Source organism: Sparus aurata, chromosome 21 (genome assembly GCF_900880675.1).
Source record: "Sparus aurata chromosome 21, fSpaAur1.1, whole genome shotgun sequence".
In the NCBI taxonomy this organism is placed as follows: domain Eukaryota; kingdom Metazoa; phylum Chordata; class Actinopteri; order Spariformes; family Sparidae; genus Sparus; species Sparus aurata.
Genome location: NC_044207.1, coordinates 32,878,814 through 32,905,532, shown reverse-complemented (window position 1 = coordinate 32,905,532; position 26,719 = coordinate 32,878,814). Strand labels below are relative to the sequence as shown.

Sequence of the window (26,719 nt, the reverse complement as noted above, 5' to 3'; positions counted from 1 at the left end):
CATTTCAACATTGAAAAATCATCATCTATACTACATTGATTCAACAACAGTTTTTCAAACGTTGAAATGTTAACTGTGATTAAACATTGCATCAACATAGATTTTTTCGACCTCAACCAAAAATAACCAGTCTGACCAAAATCCAACATTGAATTGATGTCTTTTGCTATCTGGGAACAGACTTCATGCAGTGGTGTAACAGTATGGATGTACTCTATGTCTGAATACAGCTGCAGCTCAAACAACAACCAGAAGCATCACCACCACATCCAGCACACCATCTACCTCCATCAACACACAGCCTGCAGCAGGTGAGTTCTGTTAATTATATGTTGCTGTGGGCTTTGTCTCTTACATAAAAGCGTTAAAAGATTCTCAGAATGTAAGGAAATCTCAGTATGCAAGAGACAAGGCAGAAAACCAATATTGGAGGGCCGTGATGTTCAGGCCTCAGACGGCACTGCGATAAAAACAGCACTGTTTAGCTCAGTTGGTAGAGCGGGCGTCCCGTGTATAGAGGCCTTGTCCTCGCTGCAGCAGCTCTGGGTTCGAGCCACTCCCCCCATCTCTCAACCTCTTTCCTGTCATTTCTCCAAGCTGTTCTGTCAATAAAGCCAAAACGGACAAAAATTATCTGAAAAAATAAATAAATAAATACATTTGTGTGGTGGAAATCACAACGTCTCTGATCCACTGCTATGTTGTCATTATTATTGTTATTATTACATGATGTTATGGCTAAACCTTATTACTTTTTAAATGCAGGTCTTAGTCAGGTTAAATGAAGCTTATTTGTAGAGTGCCTACTTTATATGAAGTAGAATGACACAACAGACTTCATGCAGTGGTTTAACAGTATGGATGTACTGTATGTCTGAATACAGCTGCAGTTCAAACAACAACGAGAAGCATCACCACCACATCCAGCGCACCACCTACCTCCATTGAAATGCAGCCTGAAGCAGGTGAGTTCTTCACTTACAAAGACATTCACTGACCAGAGCACCATTCTGAAAATAAACTCTGTCTGTGTGTGTGTCAGTGTCCTTCCAGTCTCAGTGCAGGGTGAAGCTGCTCTGTGTGCTCTACACAGTGCTGATAGTGAAGAGTCTGGTGTACTGCTGTGGACTCTCTCTGCTGAGGATCCTCTGAAACAAGGGACCGTCCACCAACTGCTCACATGCTGACTGACTGTTTTCTGCTCGCCTTTTCTCACCATCAAATCTCATCAGTTCGTCTCATTGATCACCTTGATCAGCAGTCACAAATGTCAGTTTTCAGGTTTTGTGGTTGGTTGCAAAATGTATCTTTTCATGCACAGGTTAGATTCAATCATCCTACATATATAAATACATATATACACAGATATATCTGCAATGACAGAGTATAAATTCTGTGCTATAGTGTTATTTTCATCCTCTAGTTTATTTCCACTTTGAATTGTGACTTGTATAATAATAGAACATGAAGCTGAATCATCAGCTGTCTGCTAGATATTTGATTGTTTTAGTATTTTTCTCTTCTTGTCTTTCTTTTTAATACCTTATGCAGAGTGTTGCAGCTTTGTTAAATTCTATCAGTGTAACATTCTCAATAAAGTGAAAAATCACAGTGTGTGTTTTAGAAAACAGTCTTTTTTTATGGATTTCAGTTTGTCTTCAGAGTATGTATGTTCATGTATGTTGATGCCTACAAGTCATTTGACTCTGGTTGTAATTAGCTCTCAATATACTTTCACACAGCAGCAAGAACAAATGTAGAGGAAGATGTGAATATTAGCATACAGCTAAACAAGGACAATAAAGCTAAAGAAAGAGAAGCAAACAGAAACATATAGCTATTATATACAAGTCAGTAGGTGTGGCTGTGCCACCAGGTTCAGTGCTGAGCCCCTTTTATAATTGTGTCAGTGTGGATGTCAAACTCTACGCTGATGACACTGTTGTTTACACACATGAACAAACAGCAGAGCGAACTGCTTTCAAGCTACAACTGCTATAAAATGATCAAACAGCAGCGTCATCAGTCGCCTTCAGTTTGAATGTTGGCTGAATGATGGCTTTGTTTATTTTTTATCAACCGATAAAATATAATTTAACTCTCACAGCTTTTACACCAGAATCATTCAGTGTGTTTTGACAGCAGTTTCACACCTTCACACAATACATGAGTGTAGTTGAGTTTGTAAGTCAGAGGAAAACAGCACTGAAACTTAAAAACAGGCTTCATGCCACAGTAACATGTCACATTTGGAGCTATGTGAGTGAAGCACAGACAGCTGCACTGATACAAACTGAAGCTAGAAGCTGACTGACAGGAGATCAGTGGCTCAGTGGGGTTAACCAGGTGAACTGTTGGAAACTGACCACTGATTGAGATGGACACACAACTCTGACGGCTCTGACAGCAGCTCTCTGATCAGCTGGAACCTCATTATGAGACCTGAGGTGAACCAACATGGACGCTCCACTTCAGCTTCACTAAACAACAAGACGACTTGTTTGTCTCTGTGGTTTGTGTTTCTGTCTGAGTGGTTTGTGTCCTGTCGCTCTGATTGATGAGAACAGATGAACGACATGTTCCTGTAAATGTTCCAGTCGAGGAGTCACTGCTGCAAATCCTCTCGTGGTCGTTTTAATACTTTGAGGGAGAAAAGTTTGAATTTCTCTGATGTTTTATTTTTTATAGGAGGAAGTATGGGTATGTAAGATTTCAGAAACACCAACATTTAACCATAGTTTATTTCTGTAGCTGTAACTTAACATGAGAAAATTATCATTGATTATTAATCATGATGTATAACTCATATATTATCATATACAATAAGGATATATTACTACACATTATTATTACATATATCAACAGTTTGATTTAATTGTGTTTTAGTATTATCAAATAAATTAATCAAGTGAAATATGACAAAATGAACCCTTATATACACACTAATATACAGTTCATGTGGAGTAAATGTGGATTCTTTTTAATTAATCTTTTCTTTTGGCTGAAAATTTAAAATTTCATTGTCCCATTTATCAAAATAAACTGAAGTATATTTCATGTACACTGGATGTTTCTGTACTTTTGTTTCTGTATCAAATTGTTACATTGTTACATTCACTAAATATTTAAAACGATTGCATCTATTATTTGTATTATTCATATCATTGTGTGTGTTTCTCCCAGGTGAATAAGACAGATGGAAGCTGAGACAGTGAGTACTGAGCGCTGTAACTGTTGTAACTGTCATTGTGTTGTTCATGTGAAAAAGTGCAGCTAACGGTGAGGAGGCTGCAGAGCAGAAACCCACACAGCCCGTCTGCTGCAGGAAAGGAAGTGCTGGTTGGCTCTCAACAGTTTTTTATGAGTCCTAATAACCACTGAGAACAGATTCATATCTGCTGCTGTACACACTCATCAACTCCTCTCCCTCTCTGGACTGCTTTGTCTTTTCTCTTGTTGTCTGGAAGCCTTTTTTCCACTGAGCCCTCCACCCACACAAAGTTGAACTGAGCCCAGAGACCAACAGTGACCCCCCACCTGGAGCTCACGTCCATGGACTTTATTAATGGTGAGTTCAGCCATCAAAGGTTCTCTTCGCAGTTCACATTTTGTGTTGATGAGAGCCAACAAGTCCTCATATAGAAATGACAAAAGGCTCCTTTGTTAGCGGCCTCCACAACAACACATGTGAGTGTTTTCTGATCTGAAGCCTCAGTGGTTCATGTCTGCTGAGGATGTGTCTGTCACACTATTTGGTTGGAGGAGCTTGTTCATGCAAACAGATTCTTGTTCATGTTCGCAAACTCTTTTATTAAATTTGAAGGGACCTTTAACGAGAGCTGTGGAGCCTCGTCTCAGGTCCAACCTGCTCTGAAAAATGTTCAAGTTACTGTCGAGTCAAATCTGAAACAGGCTCAAAGCTATATCACTACGAATAAACTTGGCCTGTGGTGGATTGGTCTGAATCACATTGTTGAGCAGGTCAGTCCAGTGAATTATAGAACTGTGCTGCAGGAAACAGGTTGGGATCCACGGGTGTTTTATGAGTGTAACTTGAAGGAGTGTCGTCCAACCTGAGCTGAGGTGGAGGCTCATGAGAGGGTGTGTGTGTGTGCTATTTTATTTGGGCTGAACCTCTCACTTCCTCTGGACTGATTGCAGTGTATTCAGATCACCTGTTGCAGGTGTGGAGATTGGCTCCTAATTTACAAGTGAGAGCAGCTTGAGTCATTCCCCTCACAGCCAATCAGGGTGAGATGTTGCCCTTTTGTGAAGGCTTAAGATAGGTGGGGAATAACACCCAGACCAGTCTGATTCTCCTTCTGATTCTGTCCTGGACTCACTGCAGACCTCATCCAAACATACTGTCAGTCAGAACCTCTGCTCTGTTGAACCTTCTTCCTGTCCATTTGATTATGGGTGTAATTATTAAGGTAGTACTTAATCAGAGTTACAAATAGTTTAGTTCCTTTTTATGAGGCTGAATTATTGAATTGGTTTTCACTTCTCCAAGGTTGGTGCCCCAAGCGATCTGATGTAAATTGGATCATATTATCTTATCATAATTAATAATCAATCCTGACAATCAATCATTATTATTGATGGCCAAATGTAACCTGAAACTCACTTTTAATGGACCATGAGTACATAATTGTGCCTTGTATGACGCAGTGCATATCAGTATGGTGCCCCATGTGAGGTAGTGTCTTATTGGCAATCATTCATAAATGTGCAGTATTAACTTCTGCATGATTTGGACAGTGCTAAAATTTGAGATTCACATCTTGAACCCTTAAGCCAAAAGTCTTTATCTTTGACCCCACCAGTCTACAACAGGAGTAGACGGTTTGTACTTACAAACAATTGCAGTGTGATGAGAATTGATTTATCAATCAAATTTAAAACCCATTAAATTAACCAAAATCTTTTAGGATATTAACTGCCACTCTGAGCCAATTTCTATTGCTGCTGTCGATTCAAATTGAAATCCTCTGTAGAAATTGTGAACATTTTCATGGATCAGATGTGTTTGTCCAGCACATCCCACAGATGATGGACTGGGTTGAGATCTGGGGAATTTGAAGGCCAAGTCAACACCTCAAACCCATTGTTGTTCTCCTCAAACCATCTTGAACCATTTTTGCTTCGTGGCACGGCACATTGTTCTGCTGAAAGAGGCCACAGTTATCAGGGAATACCGTTTCCATGAAAGGGTGTCTGCAACAATGCTTAGGTAGGCGGTACGTGTCAGAGTAATATCCACATGGATGGCAGGACCAATGGTTTACCAGCAGAACATTGACCCATAATGCATCCTGGTGCCATGCGTTTCCCCAGGTAAAAGACGCACACGCACCAGCCATCCATGTGATGTAAAGGGAGACATGTTTCATCAGACCAGGCCACTGTCTTCCATTGGTCTGTGGTCCAGTTCTAATGCTCATGTGCCCATTGTTGGCACATTTGGCGGTGGACAGTATGATGACGATTTTAAACCTTTAAAGTTTATTTTCCACAATATTTCCAGGTATACAAAAAATATATATCACAATTTGTAAATATATTTGTTTACACTATAAATACATTTTGTATCATACAATATGACACAAATATATATTTTCCACCATATTATATCATTTAAATATATTTTCTTGCTGCTGTTCAGACGCCCCTCGATCACAAAATCTCCCTGTCGAGTCAACGTGACAAAGACTCTGTGAGCAGACTCACTGATCACATGTCATCTGCTGTCATAAACATGATCTTTACTTCATTCACTCGTCTCTCCTGATTGAAATCTGCTTCAAATGGAATAACAGCGTCAAACCAAAGCAGACAAATGTCAGTGTGTTCCTTTAAGAAGCTGAAGGAACAGTTATGATACATTTCATATTATCTGAAGGGATGTTTGTTCTGTTCTGTGTGTTCTAACTCTGAACACTTGGATCATTTTCACCATGAACCACTGTTGGAAGAATGACAACATGTTGCAGCTGTCTCAGCAGACAACACATGTGTGACATTACATGTGTCTTTACGCTGTTAGATCGCTGTCACACCAATAAATCAGCTCTTCCACCACGGCTGTGTGACACATTTCAAACTAAAGCTGATCACATGCTGGATTTCTGTGTTTGCTGCTGGTGCTGACATTAAACATCACAGAGAAACACCACCACCCTGTGGTCAGTCACGGGAAGTGCAGGGACATCCACGTGATGCTGATGACGGTCGCCATGACGACACCATGACGCTCCGCCCTCTTATTTTACTGGCGACAAACCCACAGTGACATCTAGTGGATAAAAAACACACAGCAGTAAATGAGGAGTATTACTGGCATTATTGTTGGTACTACTTCTAAAAATACTTCAAATACTTTTTCTACTGCAACTATATTATGAACTATATTATTACTATATTATTCTGCTGCTGCCTGTTACAGTAGATGGTGTCATATTACTCTGACATGTACTATACTAACTATAACTATAGAAGTCTAACTAATCACAGCACTGTGTCACTTCACTTGAGACAGTACTGCAGTATTAGTTGAAGTACATCTCTGCTGGTGGGTACTGTGTGTATTTGTACTGCTTGCCTTGTAAGTTGGAGTTGAATTGCTCTTCTATAGTTTCTATTTTGATTTGTCTTCTTATTGGACACTTTTGACAGACAGAGACAAATGATGTGGTCCTGCTGATAGTTTCATCACATCAGAAAACACTTCTATGTGTCGTTTTAAAGCTCACTTACAAACCACACATTGTCTCTTTTCATTGGGACCACTTTTTGGACCCGACCTCTGCCTGAATACCACCTGTTTCACATCCCAGGAGGGTTTTTACAGGCAGAAGCACAGCTGTGGTGGCTTCACCAGTGTCTCCCATTGTGGCTGACCTCTACATGGAGGAAGTAGAGAGCAGAGCCCTGAGCTCCTTCCAGGGAACAGAACCAGAACCACTGCTTCACATATGAGGAGCACAGCTGGATTTCAACTCTTCTGAAGCCTCCGCTGGCTTCGTCTTTACAAACTGACCCTCTGAACTTTATCTGACGTTCTGCTGGAGATCCCAAAGTTTACAACAATACCAAATGTGTCAGGCTGGATTTTGAGGAAATGTGTGTAAAATGATGCAGCAGACATGTTGAAATGTTCCATTTGATGGAGTCTTGGCTTTGAATCTTTCCCTCAGTGAAACATCCTGTAGCTTTAATGAAGAGACCAAACAACAGGAGACACAATAAAGATGTGACACTGTGTGTGGAAAAGGTTTGATGTGTCATAGAAATGAAATGATTCAGTGAAATGACAGAAATGTAAGGGGACGTTTAAGGCTTCAAATCACAGTGGAGGAGTTTTGTGGATTTGTCCTTTTGTCTTTTCATCACAGCTGTTCAACAACAGATAACAGTCTGTGCTACTAAATTCACCACCAACCTGAATGTGTTGCTGCTCACATGAATGTGGGTTTCTATTTCTATCACACGGCAGCTTCAGCCGAGCCGTCGATCGGCAGCGGCGGCCTTATCTGTGAGCCGCAGGGGCTGATGGGAGCTCTGAGGACCTGTTAGAAACCACGTGGCCCTCGTCTGATCTGGCAGCTCGTCCTGGTTTGGCCTCAGCTGCGTCAGAGCGCCACTTCTCCCCAGCTTCACCAGAGGAAACACCACTGCACAAAATGCTTTTCCTCCCAGCTGCTGCTCTGTGCTGTCTGTGTTCAGGTGAGTGTTTCCAGCCAATCAGGAGCCAACAAAGTCCACCTGGAACAAACACTGTCACACTGACCTTCATCTATCTGTCTGCTTCTCTACAGCGCTGGTTGCCATGGCAGCACAGCTGATTCAGGAGGATTTAACATTGACCAGGAGAGTTGATGGAGATGTCTCCTTCAGCTGTCGAGGAACTGACCAGTGTGACAACAGTAATAATGTTTACTGGATCCAGAAGAAAGACACAGAAACATTCAAAAGAATTCTCCGTATTGACAAGAGGAGTTGTAAAATAGAGCAAAGGTACGATCATCCTCAGAAAAATGATTTCCTGGTTGTGAATAATCAGAACAGCTGTGAGTTGGAGATCCAGAACGTTACACTCCTTCATTCAGCCACCTACTACTGTGAGTGTTGGAAGAAAGCTCCCCACAGTGAGAAATGATGCGAGCAGCCTGAACAAAAACCAACAGATGAACAGACGTCAAACAGTGTTTGTGACAGGAAGAGAGCAGTAAACCACAGCCCAGGTTCACATGTTTCACCTCCATCTCAGCCACAGTCACAAACACACTGAACTGAGGGATTTATTTCATATTCTGTTTATTTATATTTAGATCAGATATTCCAGCAGGTTTATTGTTGTTTCACACGGAGAGGAAAAAGGAGACAAACACAAACACAATGAGAAAATAAAGAGGGAAATAATTCAATTACAAACTCAAACATAATCCAGATGAATCAGTAAAACAACAAACATACTTCAGAATATTTCAATAAAATGATATCAAACATCATCAAATATTTACAGCCCAACGTCCTGCTGCTGAATAAAGTCCATCCGTCCCTCACAACACTAATGTGCTCTGAATGAAAACACTTCCAGCAGCACTTGTTGTTTAACACCTTTCAGCACATTTCACCACATCATTTCACTTGAGGACATTCAGTGCTGCTGCTAGCCATTTTGGTCCCCTAAGCATCCTTTATGATGCCCCACCCAGAGAGAAAAACTTAACTTTATATAACAAAACATATAAATAAATACCAATAACACAACAGCAGCTTCACAAAGTAACACCTAAGAACAATAAAAAAAGGGAAAATCAACTTTGTAAACACAGAACACAGAACAGGTCACACAGGTGTCTACACTGTCAGCTGCTGATGGACTCTGAATGACAGGACTTGTGCTTTCAGAGGTGGCTCTCTGCTGTGTGTCTGTCCCTAAACTGCTGGTTGAGGTGGTTGATCAGGGCTTGGTACTGTTGTGGAGTCTACAGACCTGCTGGCCGGCTGGAGTTGATGTGTGCCTGAACTGCTTGTAGATGGTTGCTCATCATCTGTATCTTCCTCTTGGCATCCTGCTCCTCCTTGGACTATCTCAGCATTGACCCTGCATTCATTTAGAAACACGAAGAAAAAGGATCATTATAGAAAGAGACAAAATATAATACAAAGAATCTTATACCGAAAAAAATTATGAATATTTTAAACTGAAAGCATGCAGCCAAGGAACTCTCCCCCTTTATTACTTATTTATCGACTATTTCATAAATCTAATCTAATCTAATATAAAATCATAATAGAATGAGTTGCAATATTGCACAGAATTCAACAATAAAGTTTGCTTTATATCATTCATAATGACATTTTATATTTACAGGAATAAGAGCAAAATAATACACCTTACACAAGACTACATTTAAACATTATTTTACCACTTCATTGAACACAACTTAAATACGGTTACTAGAGCATTTTGTCTACTGCAGACCTTTTTTCTATTTCACTGGCAGATGTCGTCCATGCCTTTGCATCCTGACAAAATGCAAAAAAACATCAGTTCATTTTATCATGTAGCTTCTGTCACATTCAGCTGTAGCTAAGCTAGCTGCAGCAGTAACACTAAAAGTCTGAGTTCTTCAGACTTCACATCATCAAGAGACATTTTCTGTCCCACTGCAAAAATGTGCATTCTCAAATGATACTATGCTAGGTACATTTTGCTAAATGCCTGGCAAAAGACTATTAATCACACGCTACATGGTAATAAATGGTCTGAAGCAAGAGGAATTGTTAGCCGACCTTGTGCACTGACTGCTAACTGTTACTGAGAAAGTATTGACCACCATTACGGCAAAATAAACCAAAAACTAACATCACTGCTCAATATCTAAAGTAAAGTAACAGCTAACTGGTGTCAGTTACTTGTAAAATGCATAGATAATGTTAAAATCTCAATTTAGTTTGCACCAAAGTCATCTGCAAGTGCATCTAGCAGTTTCTTCTTCTTTCTTCTTCTTTCTTTTCTCTGCTCCTGACTCCTGCTGTCTTTTTGAGGCCATTTCCATACAAGTTGACAGCTTGCTGGGGAGCACCATCGTTACTTTCTTGAGCAACTAAATATATCTCTTGTTCTGCCTGTTTTGTGATATACATACCTAAAAATTGCCTAAGATGTCTATACAGAAATAATATCAGCATTATAATTATTATGACGATGATTTGTCATTAGGCTATTTTTGGTGTCCCCTCAGCACTTGGTGCCCTACAGACAGAGCGTGATACGAGTGGTGGGAGCAGCGGAGCTGAGGACATTTTAAAAGACAAATCTTGGACACATGTCAGCTCAGGACTTTGTCCTTCTAGCAGCGGCTCATTAGGACGCTCATCTTGTTGGACACATTTCATCAGTTTCCTGTGGATGTTTCTGCTTCCCAGAGGATGAACCCTGTGATGGAAATGTTGTTCTTTATGAATAGAGATGTGAACTGAAGTCTCACACAATGTAACCGTTTAACTTGACCTGTGACCTTGTTTTAGGTTGTTTTATGACCCATGTAAGTTATTGAATTATCACTGAGGGTTATCACCTCCTTCTCTGTGAATTATTCCTTTAAGTGCAGGCATACATTAGTATCTATCAGAGTGAAAACACACCCACAGAGACAGATAAATACCATGCTTTTCTCCTAAGACATTAAGGGGTCGTCCACATGGAAACCCTTTTTTGTAAATTCACGTTTTGCATCGTTTTGGCCGATCGTCCACATGGATCCTGTCAATGCACTTTTTTGAAACCTGGTCTCAGGGTGGAAAAATCCGAAAACGCAGCCCTCCCGTTCTCATGTGGACGGCGAATCCACATACTTTCCGAAATGTTGACACCAACGCCCCACCCTTTCACCTCTAGCCTCCGACCTCTGAACCCCACGACGTCTCATAACAACAACAACAACAACAACAATGGCTGACTACATGCTCGTGATAGTGCTGCAGAAGATATTGAGCCTTTCTTGCAACTTACTCTCCTTGTAGTTGAGTGTGAGTCGCAGCAGCAGTTCGACCTCATTATCGGTCCTCACAAACGATTCTGGTTTCCTTGCACTAGCCATTTTTGTCTTCATCTTGTTGTGTTCGGTTTCTTCTTCTACTGTTTGTATACAGAGCACAAGCGTTATGCGCATGCTCCGTCTCTTCTTCTCTGTTTATGGTGAATTCCAAGCGCCACCTATAGTCCTGGAATATGAACTACAGCGTGTTGAGTCGTTTTCAGTGGATCCGTATGGACGCAAATATTCTTGAAACGATGCCGAGGAAGACGGAGGAAAAAATGATAGTTTTGGTAAGTATGGACATGGTCTGAGTCTTCAGTTTGCAACAGACCTGCGTGTCGCTCTGTGAATGCTCCTTTTGTACAAGATTAAAACTTTGATTGAACTTTGAGCTGACTCCGATCTCCTTCCTCCAGTTCTAAATTATCGCAGAACTATTTTAACAAACCCTAACATTCATGGTGACCTCCTAACCGTTTCTCTAGCACCACCATCAGGACAAATGTGTCTCCAGACCACTTCCAGTGAAGCATGCGAGCATGTTAGACGGTCTCCACGCAGCTCCTGCTGAAATATATTTTATTGGTGCTTTTGCAAACTTTTACCAAGTTATCTTTATCCCAAAGTTGTAAGAGACTTTAGAGACTGGAAATATGCCAGAAATGAGACAGAAGACTAAAGATATGTACTCCTCCACGTCTGACTCCGATTCTATGGCTAAGCTAGCTAACCAATCTAGCTTGTGCTCCCCCCGCCCGCAGTCATGGATGCCGCTGCTGACTTTCAAGCCGCTATCGACAAACTGAGGAACGAAAACCTTGTGCCGCTTGCTAACTTTCAGAAAGAGTGTGGCGCAGCTATTTCAGCTCTGCAGCAGACGGTTGATGTTCACAGGAAGAAGATTCAGGAGGTGGAGGAGTCCTTGATGGACACTTGTGACCAACTCACGGGGCTAGGTGAGACGGTGGCGCGGCTAACGAAGGAAAACGGGACCATGAGGAAACAATTTGACTACTTGAGCAATTACACACAAAGAGAGAATGTCCGCATTATTGGCCTGCCCGAATCAGAGGAGATGCCTAAACCGGCTGATTTTGTGTGTAACCCCCTCCGTGAAATTTTTGGCCCCAATGTTTTTGAAATGCCTATTATCATTGACCACGTCCACCGAACCGCCGCACCCAAACCATCAGCTGATGCCAAGCAAAGACCACTTCTGGTTCGGATGCACAGCTACAGAGTTCCTGAATTGGTGCTTAGGCTCGCCAGCCGCCACAGGGGGACCGATTCTGTACCTAGACAAGCGGATTCACTTTTTTCCCCGATGTCAGCCCGGAGGTGGCCCGCCTCCGCTCTTCGTTTACTGATGTGAAACGCAGACTTCACCAGGCTAACGTCACCTTTCGTCTCTACCATCCCGCTCGTCAGGTTTTCATGTGGGACAACCAGAAGGTGAGCTTTACCGAGCCATCGGAGGCTCTCAGCTTCATTGACCAACATATGCCGGCGACCTCCGGTGATTCCACCAGCGCAGCTGACACTTGACTTGACTTCTCAGTAGCGGTGAGCTAACATGGCTTAACCAACCATCCAGATGGCGTTTTGTGACATATGACTGTCAAAATGTATGTATAAGCCTCCTATTGGACTCCCACCGCAGTCAGTCTGCACAGATAGCTGTTGTTGGCTTATTTCCCCTCCATGACTTGGGTTGGCCGTGTTGCTGTTTGTTAAAAATGACCCACTCAGCGTTAGCTGGTAAGAGTTCACGTTGGACTATATTGCGGCGGCGGCACATTTAACCTTTTCCTATTGTTCTGTCTCCAATTTAAATTGCCGCCTGCTTTCATGTATGCTGTTCTGTGCACATGTAAATTTGCAGTTATTTTCGTTTTGATACTGGTAAGATAACGTCACTTTATTCTACTCAGATGAACTTGAACTAAGTACTATGTTTTCCCCTCTCCTTTTTCTTTCCTTTTTTTAAAAATGGACTCGGAAGTCCCCAGCTAAAGAGACTACAAGTCGAGCTGTTTTGGTTCATGTCATTGTGGACTCTGTTTGTGGTACGGGTGTAGAGAGGGGGACAGAGGGAGAAAGGGGAAAAAAAAAAAACTCAACTGAGATTGGGATTGGGACTGAGATTTTTTGTTTGTTTGTTTGTTTTGTTGTTTTCTCTCACCTCCTGACTATTCTCTTTTGTGCTCTGATTTTGGTCATCTTAGCGACTTTGATTTGTTGTTGTCTCCGGTTTGAAGATCTAGCCAATTTTCTAGAATATTAGTTATAAATATAAAAAGTTTGCTGTTTTCTTGTTTGTTCTATTCAGCAAGGATGCTGCTAAATAGGTATCGCAGTATGTATATACATACACTTAAAAAGTGTTGTGGGGGGGGGGGTTGTCTTCACCCCGTTTGGGGGGCTGAAGTGCATCTACTTCAGTTTAGTTTTTTTTTTGTGTGTTGTGATTCTCCTTATATCTATTTGTTTCACTTTTTTATTTCTTTCGGGGTTTTTTCCCTTTTCTCATGGTGTGTTCCTTGTAGTTGCATCTCTGTCCACCCCTTCCCCCTCCCCACCCCGTCCCGCTCCACAGGTCCAGTTGCTGCTACTTCCTCACCTCCGTGAAAGGTAATTATACCAATAAACATTATCTCTAGGAAATTATATACAAATCTGGTCAGCTGGAATGTAAACAGTCTAAACAATCCTGTGAAAAGAAAGCGTGTACTTGACCATCTTCAACACCTGGAAACAGGCATTGCCTTTTTGCAAGAGACACATCTTCGTACATTAGACCACTTTCGGATCAGAAGGGGGTAGGTGGGGCAGATGTTCCACTCTAACTTTCATTCTAAAAGCAGATGTACTGCAATCCTCATCCATAAAGATGTTCCTTTTTCCGTATCCAGCTCCATTTCGGACCCTAATGGTCGCTATGTGATGGTCTTTGGCACCCTGTATAATACAGCCCTTGCACTGGTTAACATCTATGCTCCTAACTGAGATGATGTTAATTTTTATAACAACCTCTCTAGTTCTATACCAAATTTAGACACACACCATCTAATCCATGGCGGTGATTTTAATTTAGTTCTAGACCCTGCCCGTGATGGTTTCTCCAATAAACCTTATCCTGCCTCTAAATCATCTAAGGTAGTTAAATCATTCTTGGAGACGTACAATTATGTAGATCCTTGGCGTTTCAAATTCCCTAACTCCAGATCCTACTCTTTCTTTTCTTCTGTACATAATTCATTTTCACGGATTGATCATTTCTTTATTGATGCTTTTTTACTTGGTTCTATTAGAACTTGTGATTATCAAGGTATTGTTGTTTCTGACCACTTACCACTCAAACTTGAGCTCGCTTTACAGGAAAGACCCCAAAACAGGTCAAGGCGCTTTAATCCTCTTCTCCTCTCCAACCCTGAGTTTGTCCCCTATGTCTCAAACCAAATTGCCACATTTCTTTTGACTAATCCTGTGGCTGATACCTCTTCATCTATCCGCTGGGAAGCTTTGAAGGCTTTTCTGCGGGGACAGAGATACATTCCATGTGAATAAGCTTCGCAAAAGTGGAATCTCTGGCCTCACTTCATCCATTCTCCATCTAGATCAGCAATATGCAGTAAACCCTACTCCCGAGCTCCTTAAAGATAGGATCGCTTAACAGAGTTTGACCTCTTAACAACACAGCACGCAGAGGAATCACTACTTAAATCCGCCATCTGAAGACAGAGATAGACCTACTAGACTTTAAGCCCATCAGCTTCGCCAAAAAGCTGGTTGCCTCTCACTCCATTCCCTCTATAAAAACTGTTGCCGACTCTATCACTTTCGATTAAAAGCTCATCAACGATGAATTCAAAAAATTATTTATACTTCTGAATCTCAGCTTAACCCAGACCAGTTTGGCAATTTGTTTTTGTAATTTGAATATTTCCAAAGTAAGCCCTGAGGATGTTTTGTTACTTGAAGAAACTATCACCCCCGAATATAAAAAAATATATATATTGCTTCAATGCAAAGCGGGAAGGCTGCAGGGCCGGACGGCGTTCTAGCCGACTTCTATAAAACATTTTCTGACAAATTAGTGCCCCTCTTGCATGCGATGTACACTGAATCCTTTCATACAAAAACTCTTCCTCCGACTTCGTATCATGCCACCATTTTGCTCCTCTTGAAAAAGGACAAGGATCCTCAGTGCTGCTCTTCTTTTTGACCTATAAGCCTCCTTAATCAGGATTTTAAGATTTTGGTTAAAGCCCTAGGTCTCCGTTTGGAGATGATTCTCCCCTCCATCATTTCTAATGATCAAACTGGTTTCGTCTGTGGTAGACAGTCATTCTGTAATGTACGAGGACTACTCAATATCTTGCATACTCCTTCTCTACATTTGGGTGCTGAGGCTGTAATTTCACTGGACGCGGAAAAGGCTTTTGACCGTGTTGAATGGGATTACCTTTTCTTTGCTCTAGAGAAGTTCGGTTTCGGTCAAAATTTCATTTCTTGGATCAGGCTTTTATATGCATCACCCATGGCTTCTGTACTTACTAATTATCAACTCTCTGACCATTTCCATCTAGGTAGAGGCACAAGACAGGGGTGTCCTTTAAGCCCCCTCTTGTTTTCGCTATTGAGCCCCTTGCCATAGCTTTGAGACAGGATGATAGGATAGAGGGAATTATTCGGGGCGGCCAGACACATAATGTTTCCCTCTATGCAGATGACCTCCTTCTTTTTTTCTCTAACTCTGATATCACTCTCCCTCACATCTTATCACTGCTCAGTTCTTTCGGGGCCATCTCAGGGTACAAACTTAATTTGCGTAAATATTTTCCCATAACACCATCCCCCCCTCTGCAAAGTGACATACCATTTAAGATTGTAAAGGATTCATTTAAATATCTTGGTGTGACCATCACTCGGACGTACTCAAAACTATTCCAGGCTAATTTTGCTCCTCTTCTTGAGCGCTGTAAAACTGACTTTGCACAATGGGCAGTCCTTCCTCTTTCTTTGATTGGCAAACTTAATTCAGTCAAGGTAAACATTCTCCCTAAATGTATTTATTTATTTCAATGTCTCCCCATTTTTATTACTCGCTCATTCTTTAAAACTTTACAACAACTAATTTCTGACTTTATCTGGGGGGGTAAACATGCACGCATACGTAAAGAGTTCCTTGAGAGACCTAAGCGGCTTGGGGGCCTTTCTGCCCCTAATTTCCAACTATACTACTGGGCATCGAACTTGACCAACATGTCTTGCTGACTTTTATCTCCTGACAGTGTAAACTGTCCAGCATGGGTCAATATAGAGGCCTCCCTTTGCCATCAGTACTCTCTCTCTGCTCTCTTAGGGGCATCGCTCCTGCTCCCACTTTCAATCCCCAAACATAATGTTGTTGTGTGGCATTCTTTAAGAATTCTGAAACAATTTAAACTTTCCATTGGCCTGCAGAGCATCTCTCTCTTCTCCCCGCTCTCCCACAACACCTTTATTGCCCCCCTCTTTCCCAGTCTGGGATCATTAAAGTAATTCTATTCTATTCTATTCTATTCTAGCCATTCCACTGTTTTTAAAACCTGGCATGCCAAGGGCATCCAAAAGCTAGAGCACTTGTACATAGACAGTGTCTTCGCCAGTTTCACACAACTAAAAGAAAAATTTGATCTGCCACAGTCTCCTTTATTTCAGTTCTTGCAGGTAAGGGATTTTATTAGTAAGAAGTTGCCAAATGTTCCCTCTCTTCCACCTAAAACTCACCTTGATCACATTATTAACATGCTTTTACAATGTCAAGGGGGGAGGCTGGCCAAAGTTTATGAATACTTAAATTCAATTAATATGCCCTCTAACTATTTTAAAACAGCGCTGGGAAGAGAAGCTGGGCTTTGACATCTCGGATGACATTTGGGATGCAGCCTTGGTTCGTTTACACTCAACATCCATATGTGCACATCACTGTCTTATCCAGTTCATGGTTTTGCACCGCCTACATTATTATTAGACTGCCCTGACAAAAATTTACCCACACATTGACTCCTTGTGTGACGCAAAATGCTTCCTGCGACATTATACCATATGTTCTGGGGTTGCCCTGAATTAGATCGATTCTGGTCCTCTCTCTTTGATTTATTCTCAAAAATATTTTAAAAAACCAGTTACTCCCTGCCCCCTTGTGGCCATTTTTGTTGTAACCTCAGAAAACATATCTATGACCTCCTGTCAGCGCAAGGATTTCGCATTCTCCTCCTCACTAGTGCAGCGGTTGATTTTACTGGACTGGAAGAATGCTGCTCCACCCACCCACATCTCATCAAGAGTATCATGTGTAATCTCAAATTAGAAAAGATCAGGTATACTGTTAATGGTGCCCTTCAGAACTTTCACAAGACATGTGATAAACTTCCGGCTGACCTACTATAACTATAACCTGGCTGAGGTCAAGTAATTAAATGCGCAACTGGTGACCAGTATACCAGCACCAAAACACAACATATGCTGGTCTATGCTGTTTTTTCCAGCAGGGTGCTTTGTGTTCCTGAGTTATCAAGCTGCTGCAGAGCAGCTCAGAGGCTGTGGACAGTGAATGCAGCACATCGTCATCACTAACCATACATACTGACATCATCATCATGAACAACAAAGATGGTTACTGTTAGTACTCACTGCTGTCAAGCTAGCATGTTAGCATTGGGAACATTTGCTGCACTTTCTCTGCCATTATTGTTCCACTAGCTCGCTAACAGCTTTAGCAAAACATCACCTGCTCTGTGGAAGACTCCGGTCATACACAGTGATGCAGAGTGCAAAGGTCAGAGTGTGAGCAGACAGACAGGTACGTATGTAGACAGACAGGTAGCCTGTCCAATCATTTCATACGGGTAAAAAAAAAAACATTGGACAGCTTATTAGAGGCCTGCAGCAGCCACAGATACTGGATTTATTTTCTGTTATTTGTCAGAGTGTTTGATTTATTGATTGCTGTCGGGATGTTCACAGATTTTCTATAAATAAAACAATAAATGCTTCTAGAATAACTGACTGACCCGAGTTTGAACAGAAAGCATTCAGAATCCTGTCAGACTGACAGAATGTCAGGATTCAGAGGAACAATGGTCCAGAGAGAGTCAGAGAAAACTTCTTCATCAAAGCTCCCGAACATCATTTCTAACCTGCGTTATAGCAACAATATTTACACATTTGTATTTTGTGCGATTTGCCAACACAACTGTGTAAATACAAATTCCAGTTTTCTGTAACAATTTGTCAGATGTAATAAAACGTTACGTTTTAACTACAAACTTAACTCTGAAACAAGTGCTTCACACAACACAGCTCTGCGTCTGTCTGCAGACTTTTATTTAGTGAAGCTGTCTCTGACGACTGAAAGCCAGTCTGAGACTCTGTCTTTGTCTTTTGTCTCTCACTCGCTCACTGTCTCTGTCTCTTTAATTTCCTGTCAGCGTCCTCTTCTGTCTCTTCACCTTTGTCATGATGTCCATTGAGGCTGCTGAGCCCAGTTCTGTTGCCAGGTCCGGCCCTGGACCTGAAGCCCTCCTCCTCCTGGTGGTCTGAAGCTGCTGTGACAGCTAGCAGAGCTAAGTCGTAGCTAACGTTAGCATCAGGTGGAGGCAGAGCGGCCGGAGGACATCAGAGGGAAAACCAGAAAAACATTTGGTCCATAAAATATGATCCAGTTGGACTAAAGTCAGTGATATGGTGCTGTGTGTGATGTGCTGCTGTACAGAGTTCCACACTGTGATGCTACCCGCTCACCACAGTTACATAATGCAGAGACAAGTGATAGGAGGGCGGAGTGGCTGAGACAGAGACACCATTCACTCTGTTACAAATCACAGCAACATCAAAATGATTGTGTAACCCACTCCTTCTGCACCCACTGCCTCCCTCTACACCTCCTGGGACTCTGCACTGTGTTTCTGATGTGTGCTATCAAAGCAGGTTCTGGATTATAGTAGTATCTAAAGTATCTAAGTAGCATCTCCTCAACAGTTGAACTGTAAATAGTTTTATTAATTGCACATTCTCAGGCCCAGTGCCACTCTCCTTTATTAGCTCTAACATGTAGTTACCTTTACATCTAAAGGTGTCTTGAGGGTGAACTCATGAATGTCGACCCATCTGTTGATGATCACTGTGTAATGTTCATCCAAACTGTACAAATAGTTCACTGCAACATGACAATATCAGCTGCCTTCATTTACCTGAGTCACCTTAGACATCATCACAACAGTTGCCCCCCTGAGAGATTTGGCAGGAGCTGCCACTGGAGCTGGTGGAGCTGTCAGAGTCAGGAAAACAAGAGGTTACAGAACCACAGCCACAGGAGACTGATTCAGCACAGGAACTGGAGACAGCTGCAGCTCAGCTCAGACAGGTTGCTGCAGAACAGGAACAGAGGACTGCTGCAAGGCAGAGCAGGAGGCCGGCAGCTGGAGGTCTGGACGGGGATCAGGAAAGACCGCCGGTCCGGCTCTGGAGCCAGTCTGCTGACCCGCAGACAAGGAAGCGGGAACAGGTGTCGACTGGGCGGCCGACTGAGGACCAGGAACTGGTGGACCTGCTGGTGGAGCTAGATAACAAGTCAGAATCAACAAAGTCAATGAATGAAGTTCATCCTCTGGGGACCAAGAATGTGTGTAGAAAATGTCATGTCAGTCCATCCATCCATCCTTTGGTCCAGGTCCAATCCATGTGGACTAAAGTAGTGGAGCGACAGACATTAGCATCCACAGAGCAACACTGCTAGTGTGTCTAAAAAGACAATAAAAGAAGAGACAGTCATGTTGATATGAACATTAGAGAAACACATCATGGAGCTGAAACATGATCCTGCTTCATCATTTGGACTCGTTCACCTCAGCCGACACGTTCAGCAGCACACAGGTTTTTGTATTACTCTGTCTCACTGTGGGAGGATACGGGGGATGCATACGGCATCTTTGGCTCTGGAACTAAACTGTTTGTAACAGGTAAGAATAAAGCTTCATTTTCCTTCAGTTGTTTTAATGAACAAGTGTAAAATGTGTTTTTAATGAGTTTCTGCTGCTTCAGGCTTTACATGTTAGTTTGGTCATAATTAGTAAAGAATTCTTGCAGCCGTGCAGCTATTGTTCCATAAAAAGGTTCATAACTCCTGAAAAGATGTTTAAATCTCACTGCACAGCTGAAGTTATTCTTTATTTCTGCAGGAGATCAAACTGATTCATAGAGAAAAAGTTTGATATTGACAATGTTACAAATATACAGAATTTGATCCGCTCAGTAATTCAGCACCATCTCTTGTTTTTATAAAACAACATCATAGATGATATTAAACATCATTTAATATATGACAGTAAATGTCTTTAAAAACATATAACTTTAAATATGTTGTATAGGATCATTAATAATTCATTATTAAATGGTCAATTGTATTTTATATGATGGTACATATGTCTTTTAGTGGGAGATATATTTATACATGAAGGAAACACATACTAAATATGATATTACAATAATATAATATATGGATATTAATTTGTATGTTTAAACATATGATAAGATTTTATATGATGACACACACATATATGTGTTTATGTTAAAACACCTTTAATATAAATATAAAAATACATAGTAAATTAAGTCGAACATGACTTAAGAGAATTTCAAGTTTGAATATTTTGTAAACATATGATGGGAAATATTGTGTATTAATACTGCACATATTGTGATGTAATTGAGAAATTATTTATATTATATTACAGTAATTAGATTATAAATAAAATTTACTATAATACATTTAAATGGGAAAATTGCAACATGACAATAGTATTTTATATGAAGGTACATTTTCCATTGAGTGTAAAATATATTTATACACAAAGACAAACAGATACTGAATATGACATCACAATAAATATAAAATATACTAATTATAGTAAAACATAAAAATACTATTTTAAAAACATGATACATCAAATGGCACATGTGAAAAAAAAATTATAATTTTTCATACAATATATTCATAAATAAATTAACTGATATCTTAAACAGAAATAAATGAATGATGCTGAACTTGATGTCAAATATGTATCTTTATAGTAGATATACTATGGTGATTTCCATAGAGCAGTTTATAATATACTGATTCATGTTTTGTTATGTTATATTATGTTAATTTTATATCGTCTAAGATAGATAAAATCTCAGTTTTCTCCATATTATATTACAAAGCAGTTGTTAGTCATATTTGACAAATCTTAACATTTAATTGTAATTGTGTATGAATCTAAAAATATTGAGAGAAAAGATGATGAAATTATTGAAGCACTGATTTGTTTTTCTTTAGTAGCTGACCTAAAGTACACGCTGGTGAATCTGTGACATGTTACACATGTTTTATGTGAACGTAAATGTAGATCATTATTGTTATTATTATTATTATTATTATTATTATTATTGTTGTTGTTGTTGTTGTTATTATTAGAAAACATTCCTATTTTATCATATCATGATAAATTATGTTCTGTGATGTGTTTTAACATATGAATGAATTTTCCTGCAGGGACCAACAACGTTTTAATTTCTTTTATATTAAATTACAGCTATATTCACATTAGACATATGAAATCATCTTTTCGTATTAAGTGTAAATATTAATGAAAAACATGAAATTATATATGATGCAGTTTTTAAAATAAGTTATGATGGTAAATAAAATATCTGGTGGATGATGTAAACATTAAAATGTCAGCGCGTATTAAACTTGAGATTAATATGTTCTTTATTATAATCTGTCTTTTATCACTCTCTACACCAATGACTGCCTTAGCATCTCTCCCACCACATCATACAGAACAGCCATTCTGGCACTTCTCTCAGACAACCAATCCACTCTGGACTATCACAATACAGTCACTCATTTCACCAAGTGGTGCGCAGACAATCATCTCCAAGTCAATGTCAATAAAACAAAGGAATTATTGTTTGTGCTGTATTGATGAGTAGTTTAGTGATCAGAGTCCATGTAGTTTCCAGGATCACACTGAATGCAGTGCAGTGCTGGAAGCTGCTGTTGACTGTGTCAATGTGTGTCTGTGCTGCTTGTTGCTGCTGTCAAGCTTCAGATGAGCAGGTAGTGAAGCCCGTGGTGAGCGTGTACCCAGCAGCATCCAGAGCCCACCTGGAGGGGAGGAGCTCCCTGCTGTGTGTGGCCTCAGCCATGTTTCCTCCTCTGGTCCGCTTCTCCTGGATAAGACGAAAGGAGGATCAGGAGGAGTGGGTCCCTGCTGAGGGAGAGCAGCTGGAGCTCAGAGAGTCGGGACGCACCGCCGCCATCTTGCTGGTTGAGAGGGACGATCGCCATACGTATAAATACCGCTGCTCCGTCCAGCACGAGGGGGGCACAGTGGAGGCCCAAACAGAACAAGGTAATGAAGGCTTGGTGACTGTGTTCAGCAGTGATTCAGCTTCATGTGGAGACGCTGTCAAAGAGAGCAGAGGAGCAGAGGACTGACATTTCTTTTGGCCTCTTTTCTGTTTCAGAGGTTCCAGCTCCTGGACCATGTCTGCACCAGGTGAAGCTGCTCTGTGTGCTCTACATAGTGCTGATAGTGAAGAGTCTGGTGTACTGCTGTGGACTCTCTCTGCTGAGGATCCTCTGAAACAAGGGACCGTCCACCAACTGCTCACATGCTGACTGACTGTTTTCTGCTCGCCTTTTCTCACCATCAAATCTCATCAGTTCGTCTCATTGATCACTTTGATCAGCACTCACAAATGTCAATGTTCATGTTTTGTGGTTGGTTGTAAAATGTATCTTTTGATGCACAGGTTAGATTCAGTCATCCTACATATATAAATACATATATACACATATATATCTGCAGTGACTGAGTATAAATTCTGTGCTATAGTGTTATTTTCATCCTCTAGTTTATTTCCACTTTGAATTGTGACTTGTATAATAATAGAACATGAAGCTGAATCATTAGCTGTCTGCTAGATATTTGATTGTTTTAGTATTTTTCTCTTCTTGTCTTTCTTTTTAATACATTATGCAGAGTGTGGCAGCTTTGTTCAATTCTTTCAGTGTAACATTCTCAATAAAGTGTAAAATCACAGTGTGTGTTTTAGAAACAGTCTTGTTTTTATGGATTTCAGTTTGTCTTCAGAGCAAATCATCAGAAACAGAATCAACTTCATGGACCATGTATGTTGACGCCTACAAGTCATTTGACTCTGGTTGTAATTAGCTCTCAATATACTTTCACACAGCAGCAAGAACAAATGTAGAGGAAGATGTGAATATTAGCATACAGCTAAACAAGGACAACAAAGCTAAAGAAAGAGAAGCAAACAGAAACATATAGCTATTATATACAAGTCAGTAGGTGTGGCTGTGCCACCAGGTTCAGTGCTGAGCCCCTTTTATAATTGTGTCAGTGTGGATGTCAAACTCTACGCTGATGACACTGTTGTTTACACACATGAACAAACAGCAGAGCGAGCTGCTTTCAAGCTACAACTGCTATAAAATGATCACACAGCAGCTTCATCAGTCGCCTTCCAAGTTGGTGTCAGGCTGCAGAAACTGTCAGTAAACTGTCACCTTTACAGAATCAATCAAACAGTATCAACACATCTTTTATTTCAGCTTCTCAGCTCCCAGGTTTGTCTCCCAGGTGAATCAGACAGATGGAAGCTGAGACAGTGAGTACTGAGCGCTGTAACTGTTGTAACTGTCATTGTGTTGTTCATGTGAAAAAGTGCAGCTAACGGTGAGGAGGCTGCAGAGCAGAAACCCACACAGCCCGTCTGCTGCAGGAAAGGAAGTGCTGGTTGGCTCTCAACAGTTTTTTATGAGTCCTAATAACCACTGAGAACAGATTCATATCTGCTGCTGTACACACTCATCAACTCCTCTCCCTCTCTGGACTGCTTTGTCTTTTCTCTTGTTGTCTGGAAGCCTTTTTTCCACTGAGCCCTCCACCCACACAAAGTTGAACTGAGCCCAGAGACCAACAGTGACCCCCCACCTGGAGCTCACGTCCATGAATATAATGAAGTACTACCTGTATTAGTATTTATTTTCCTTTAGCTCTTTTCATTCAAAATATCAGACAAACAGCTGCGTCTTTATTTAATGTTTTCTGTAAATGTAAATGTTTTCATTTTATTTTTTTTCAGATGAAGTTCCATTGAAAAATCAGTGAAGCTCATCATTTTGTTCCTGTCTCTGTTCATATTTAAGTGTAGTTTTACCAGTTAAGCTACTTTTTTTCCATGTTAGACTTTATGTTTCATCTCCTCACAGATTAAACCATCTTTGTTTAATTGTGTCCTTTTCATTCCTGCTCAGTCAGTCAGCATTCTTTGGGGGAAACTTTGGGCTGTTTTTTATGTATTTGGTGGATTTTTCTTGCTGCTGTTCAGACGCCCCTCCATCACAAAATCTCCCTGTAGAGTCAAAGTGACAAAGACTTTGTGAGCAGACTCACTGATCACATATCATCTGCTGTCATAAACATGATCTTTACTTCATTCACTCTGTAACGAGGGGCACAGAGACAGGACCCAAAACGCAGGACGCAGAGCTCAGAGAAGGTTTCTTTAATCAAAGGAGTTCGGTACACGGGTGATCAGTCCAGACAGGCAACAATATCAAGAGGGTCAGGCAAAGGCAGAGTCGGAGAAACCAGGCAAAAGTCCAAAAAACCAGGAAGATACAAACACTAGGAGCTCAGGGAACAAAGGCTGGAACGCTAGACAAACTAAGAGGAACTGGCACAGGAGGTGGGGGAGACAGACTACTTAAGCACACAGGTGAGACAAAGAGACACAGGTGAAGCACATCAGGGCGGGGCAGGTAATCACACAGGAGGGAAGGACACAAGGACGGGAGGTGATGGACCTGGAACAGAGACAACACAGTGAGAACCAAAATAAAATACAGGAAGCACAGAAGAGAAACTGACAAAGTAAAAGGGGAACACTTAGCTGGGCGACGTGACACACTCGTCTCTCCTGACTGAAATCTGCTTCGAATGGAATAACAGCATCAAACCAAAGCAGACAAATGTCAGTGTGTTCCTTTAAGAGGCTGAAGGAACAGTTATGATACATTTCATATTATCTGAAGGGATGTTTGTTCTGTTCTGTGTGTTCTAACTCTGAACACTTGGATCATTTTCACCATGAAACACTGTTGGAAGAATGACAACATGTTGCAGCTGTCTCAGCAGACAACACATGTGTGACATTACATGTGTCTTTACGCTGTTAGATCGCTGTCACACCAATAAATCAGCTCTTCCACCACGGCTGTGTGACACATTTCAAACTAAAGCTGATCACATGCTGGATTTCTGTGTTTGCTGCTGGTGCTGACATTAAACATCACAGAGAAACACCACCACCCTGTGGTCAGTCACGGGAAGTGCAGGGACATCCACGTGATGCTGATGACGGTCGCCATGACGACACCATGACGCTCCGCCCTCTTATTTTACTGGTGACAAACCCACAGTGACATCTAGTGGATAATAAACACACAGCAGTAAATGAGGAGTATTACTGGCATTATTGTTGGTACTACTTCTAAAAATACTTCAAATACTTTTTCTACTGCAACTATATTATGAACTATATTATTACTATATTATTCTGCTGCTGCCTGTTACAGTAGATGGTGTCATATTACTCTGACATGTACTATACTAACTATAACTATAGAAGTCTAACTAATCACAGCACTGTGTCACTTCACTTGAGACAGTACTGCAGTATTAGTTGAAGTACATCTCTGCTGGTGGGTACTGTGTGTATTTGTACTGCTTGCCTTGTAAGTTGGAGTTGAATTGCTCTTCTATAGTTTCTATTTTGATTTGTCTTCTTATTGGACACTTTTGACGGACAGAGACAAATGATGTGGTCCTGCTGATTTTACAACAACACCAAATGTACCAGGCTGGATTTTGGGGAAATGTGTGTAAAATGATGCACCAGACATGTCGAAATGTTCCATTTGATTGAGTCTTGGCTTTGAATCTTTCCCTCAGTGAAACATCCTGTAGCTTTAATGAAGAGACTGAACAACAGGAGACACAATAAAGATGTGACACTGTGTGTGGAAAAGGTTTGATGTGTCATAGAAATGAAATGATTCAGTGAAATGACAGAAATGTAAGGGGACGTTTAAGGCTTCAAATCACAGTGGAGGAGTTTTGTGGATTTGTCCTTTTGTCTTTTCATCACAGCTGTTCAACAACAGATAACAGTCTGTGCTACTAAATTCACCACCAACCTGAATGTGTTGCTGCTCACATGAATGTGGGTTTCTATTTCTATCACACGGCAGCTTCAGCCGAGCCGTCGATCGGCAGCGGCGGCCTTATCTGTGAGCCGCAGGGGCTGATGGGAGCTCTGAGGACCTGTTAGAAACCACGTGGCCCTCGTCTGATCTGGCAGCTCGTCCTGGTTTGGCCTCAGCTGCGTCAGAGCGCCACTTCTCCCCAGGTTCACCAGAGGAAACACCACTGCACAAAATGCTTTTCCTCCCAGCTGCTGCTCTGTGCTGTCTGTGTTCAGGTGAGTGTTTCCAGCCAATCAGGAGCCAACAAAGTCCACCTGGATCAAACACTGTCACACTGACC

The 26,719-nt window shown here is 41.1% G+C and overlaps 1 protein-coding gene across 1 annotated transcript; it reads left to right on the top strand.

The window, feature by feature from the left end:
• The first annotated feature begins 7,682 nt into the window (after positions 1-7,682).
• LOC115571952 (immunoglobulin lambda-1 light chain-like) lies at positions 7,683-23,107 on the top strand. Its single transcript, XM_030401641.1, has 5 exons — positions 7,683-7,725; positions 7,818-8,135; positions 20,012-20,056; positions 22,193-22,551; positions 22,613-23,107. Exons 1-5 carry the CDS (start codon positions 7,683-7,685, stop codon positions 22,727-22,729), a joined length of 882 nt encoding a protein of 293 aa, XP_030257501.1. The 3' UTR covers positions 22,730-23,107.
• Positions 23,108-26,719: the final 3,612 nt, after the last annotated feature.

Excerpts from the sequence above, each read along its gene's own strand:
- LOC115571952 (XM_030401641.1), top strand. The coding sequence starts at position 7,683 with ATGCTTTTCCTCCCAGCTGCTGCTCTGTGCTGTCTGTGTTCAG. Across the intron at positions 20,057-22,192 it reads AACTAAACTGTTTGTAACAG|ATGAGCAGGTAGTGAAGCCC; the intron begins GTAAGAATAAAG and ends GTCAAGCTTCAG. Across the intron at positions 22,552-22,612 it reads CAGCTTCATGTGGAGACGCT|GTTCCAGCTCCTGGACCATG; the intron begins GTCAAAGAGAGC and ends TCTGTTTCAGAG.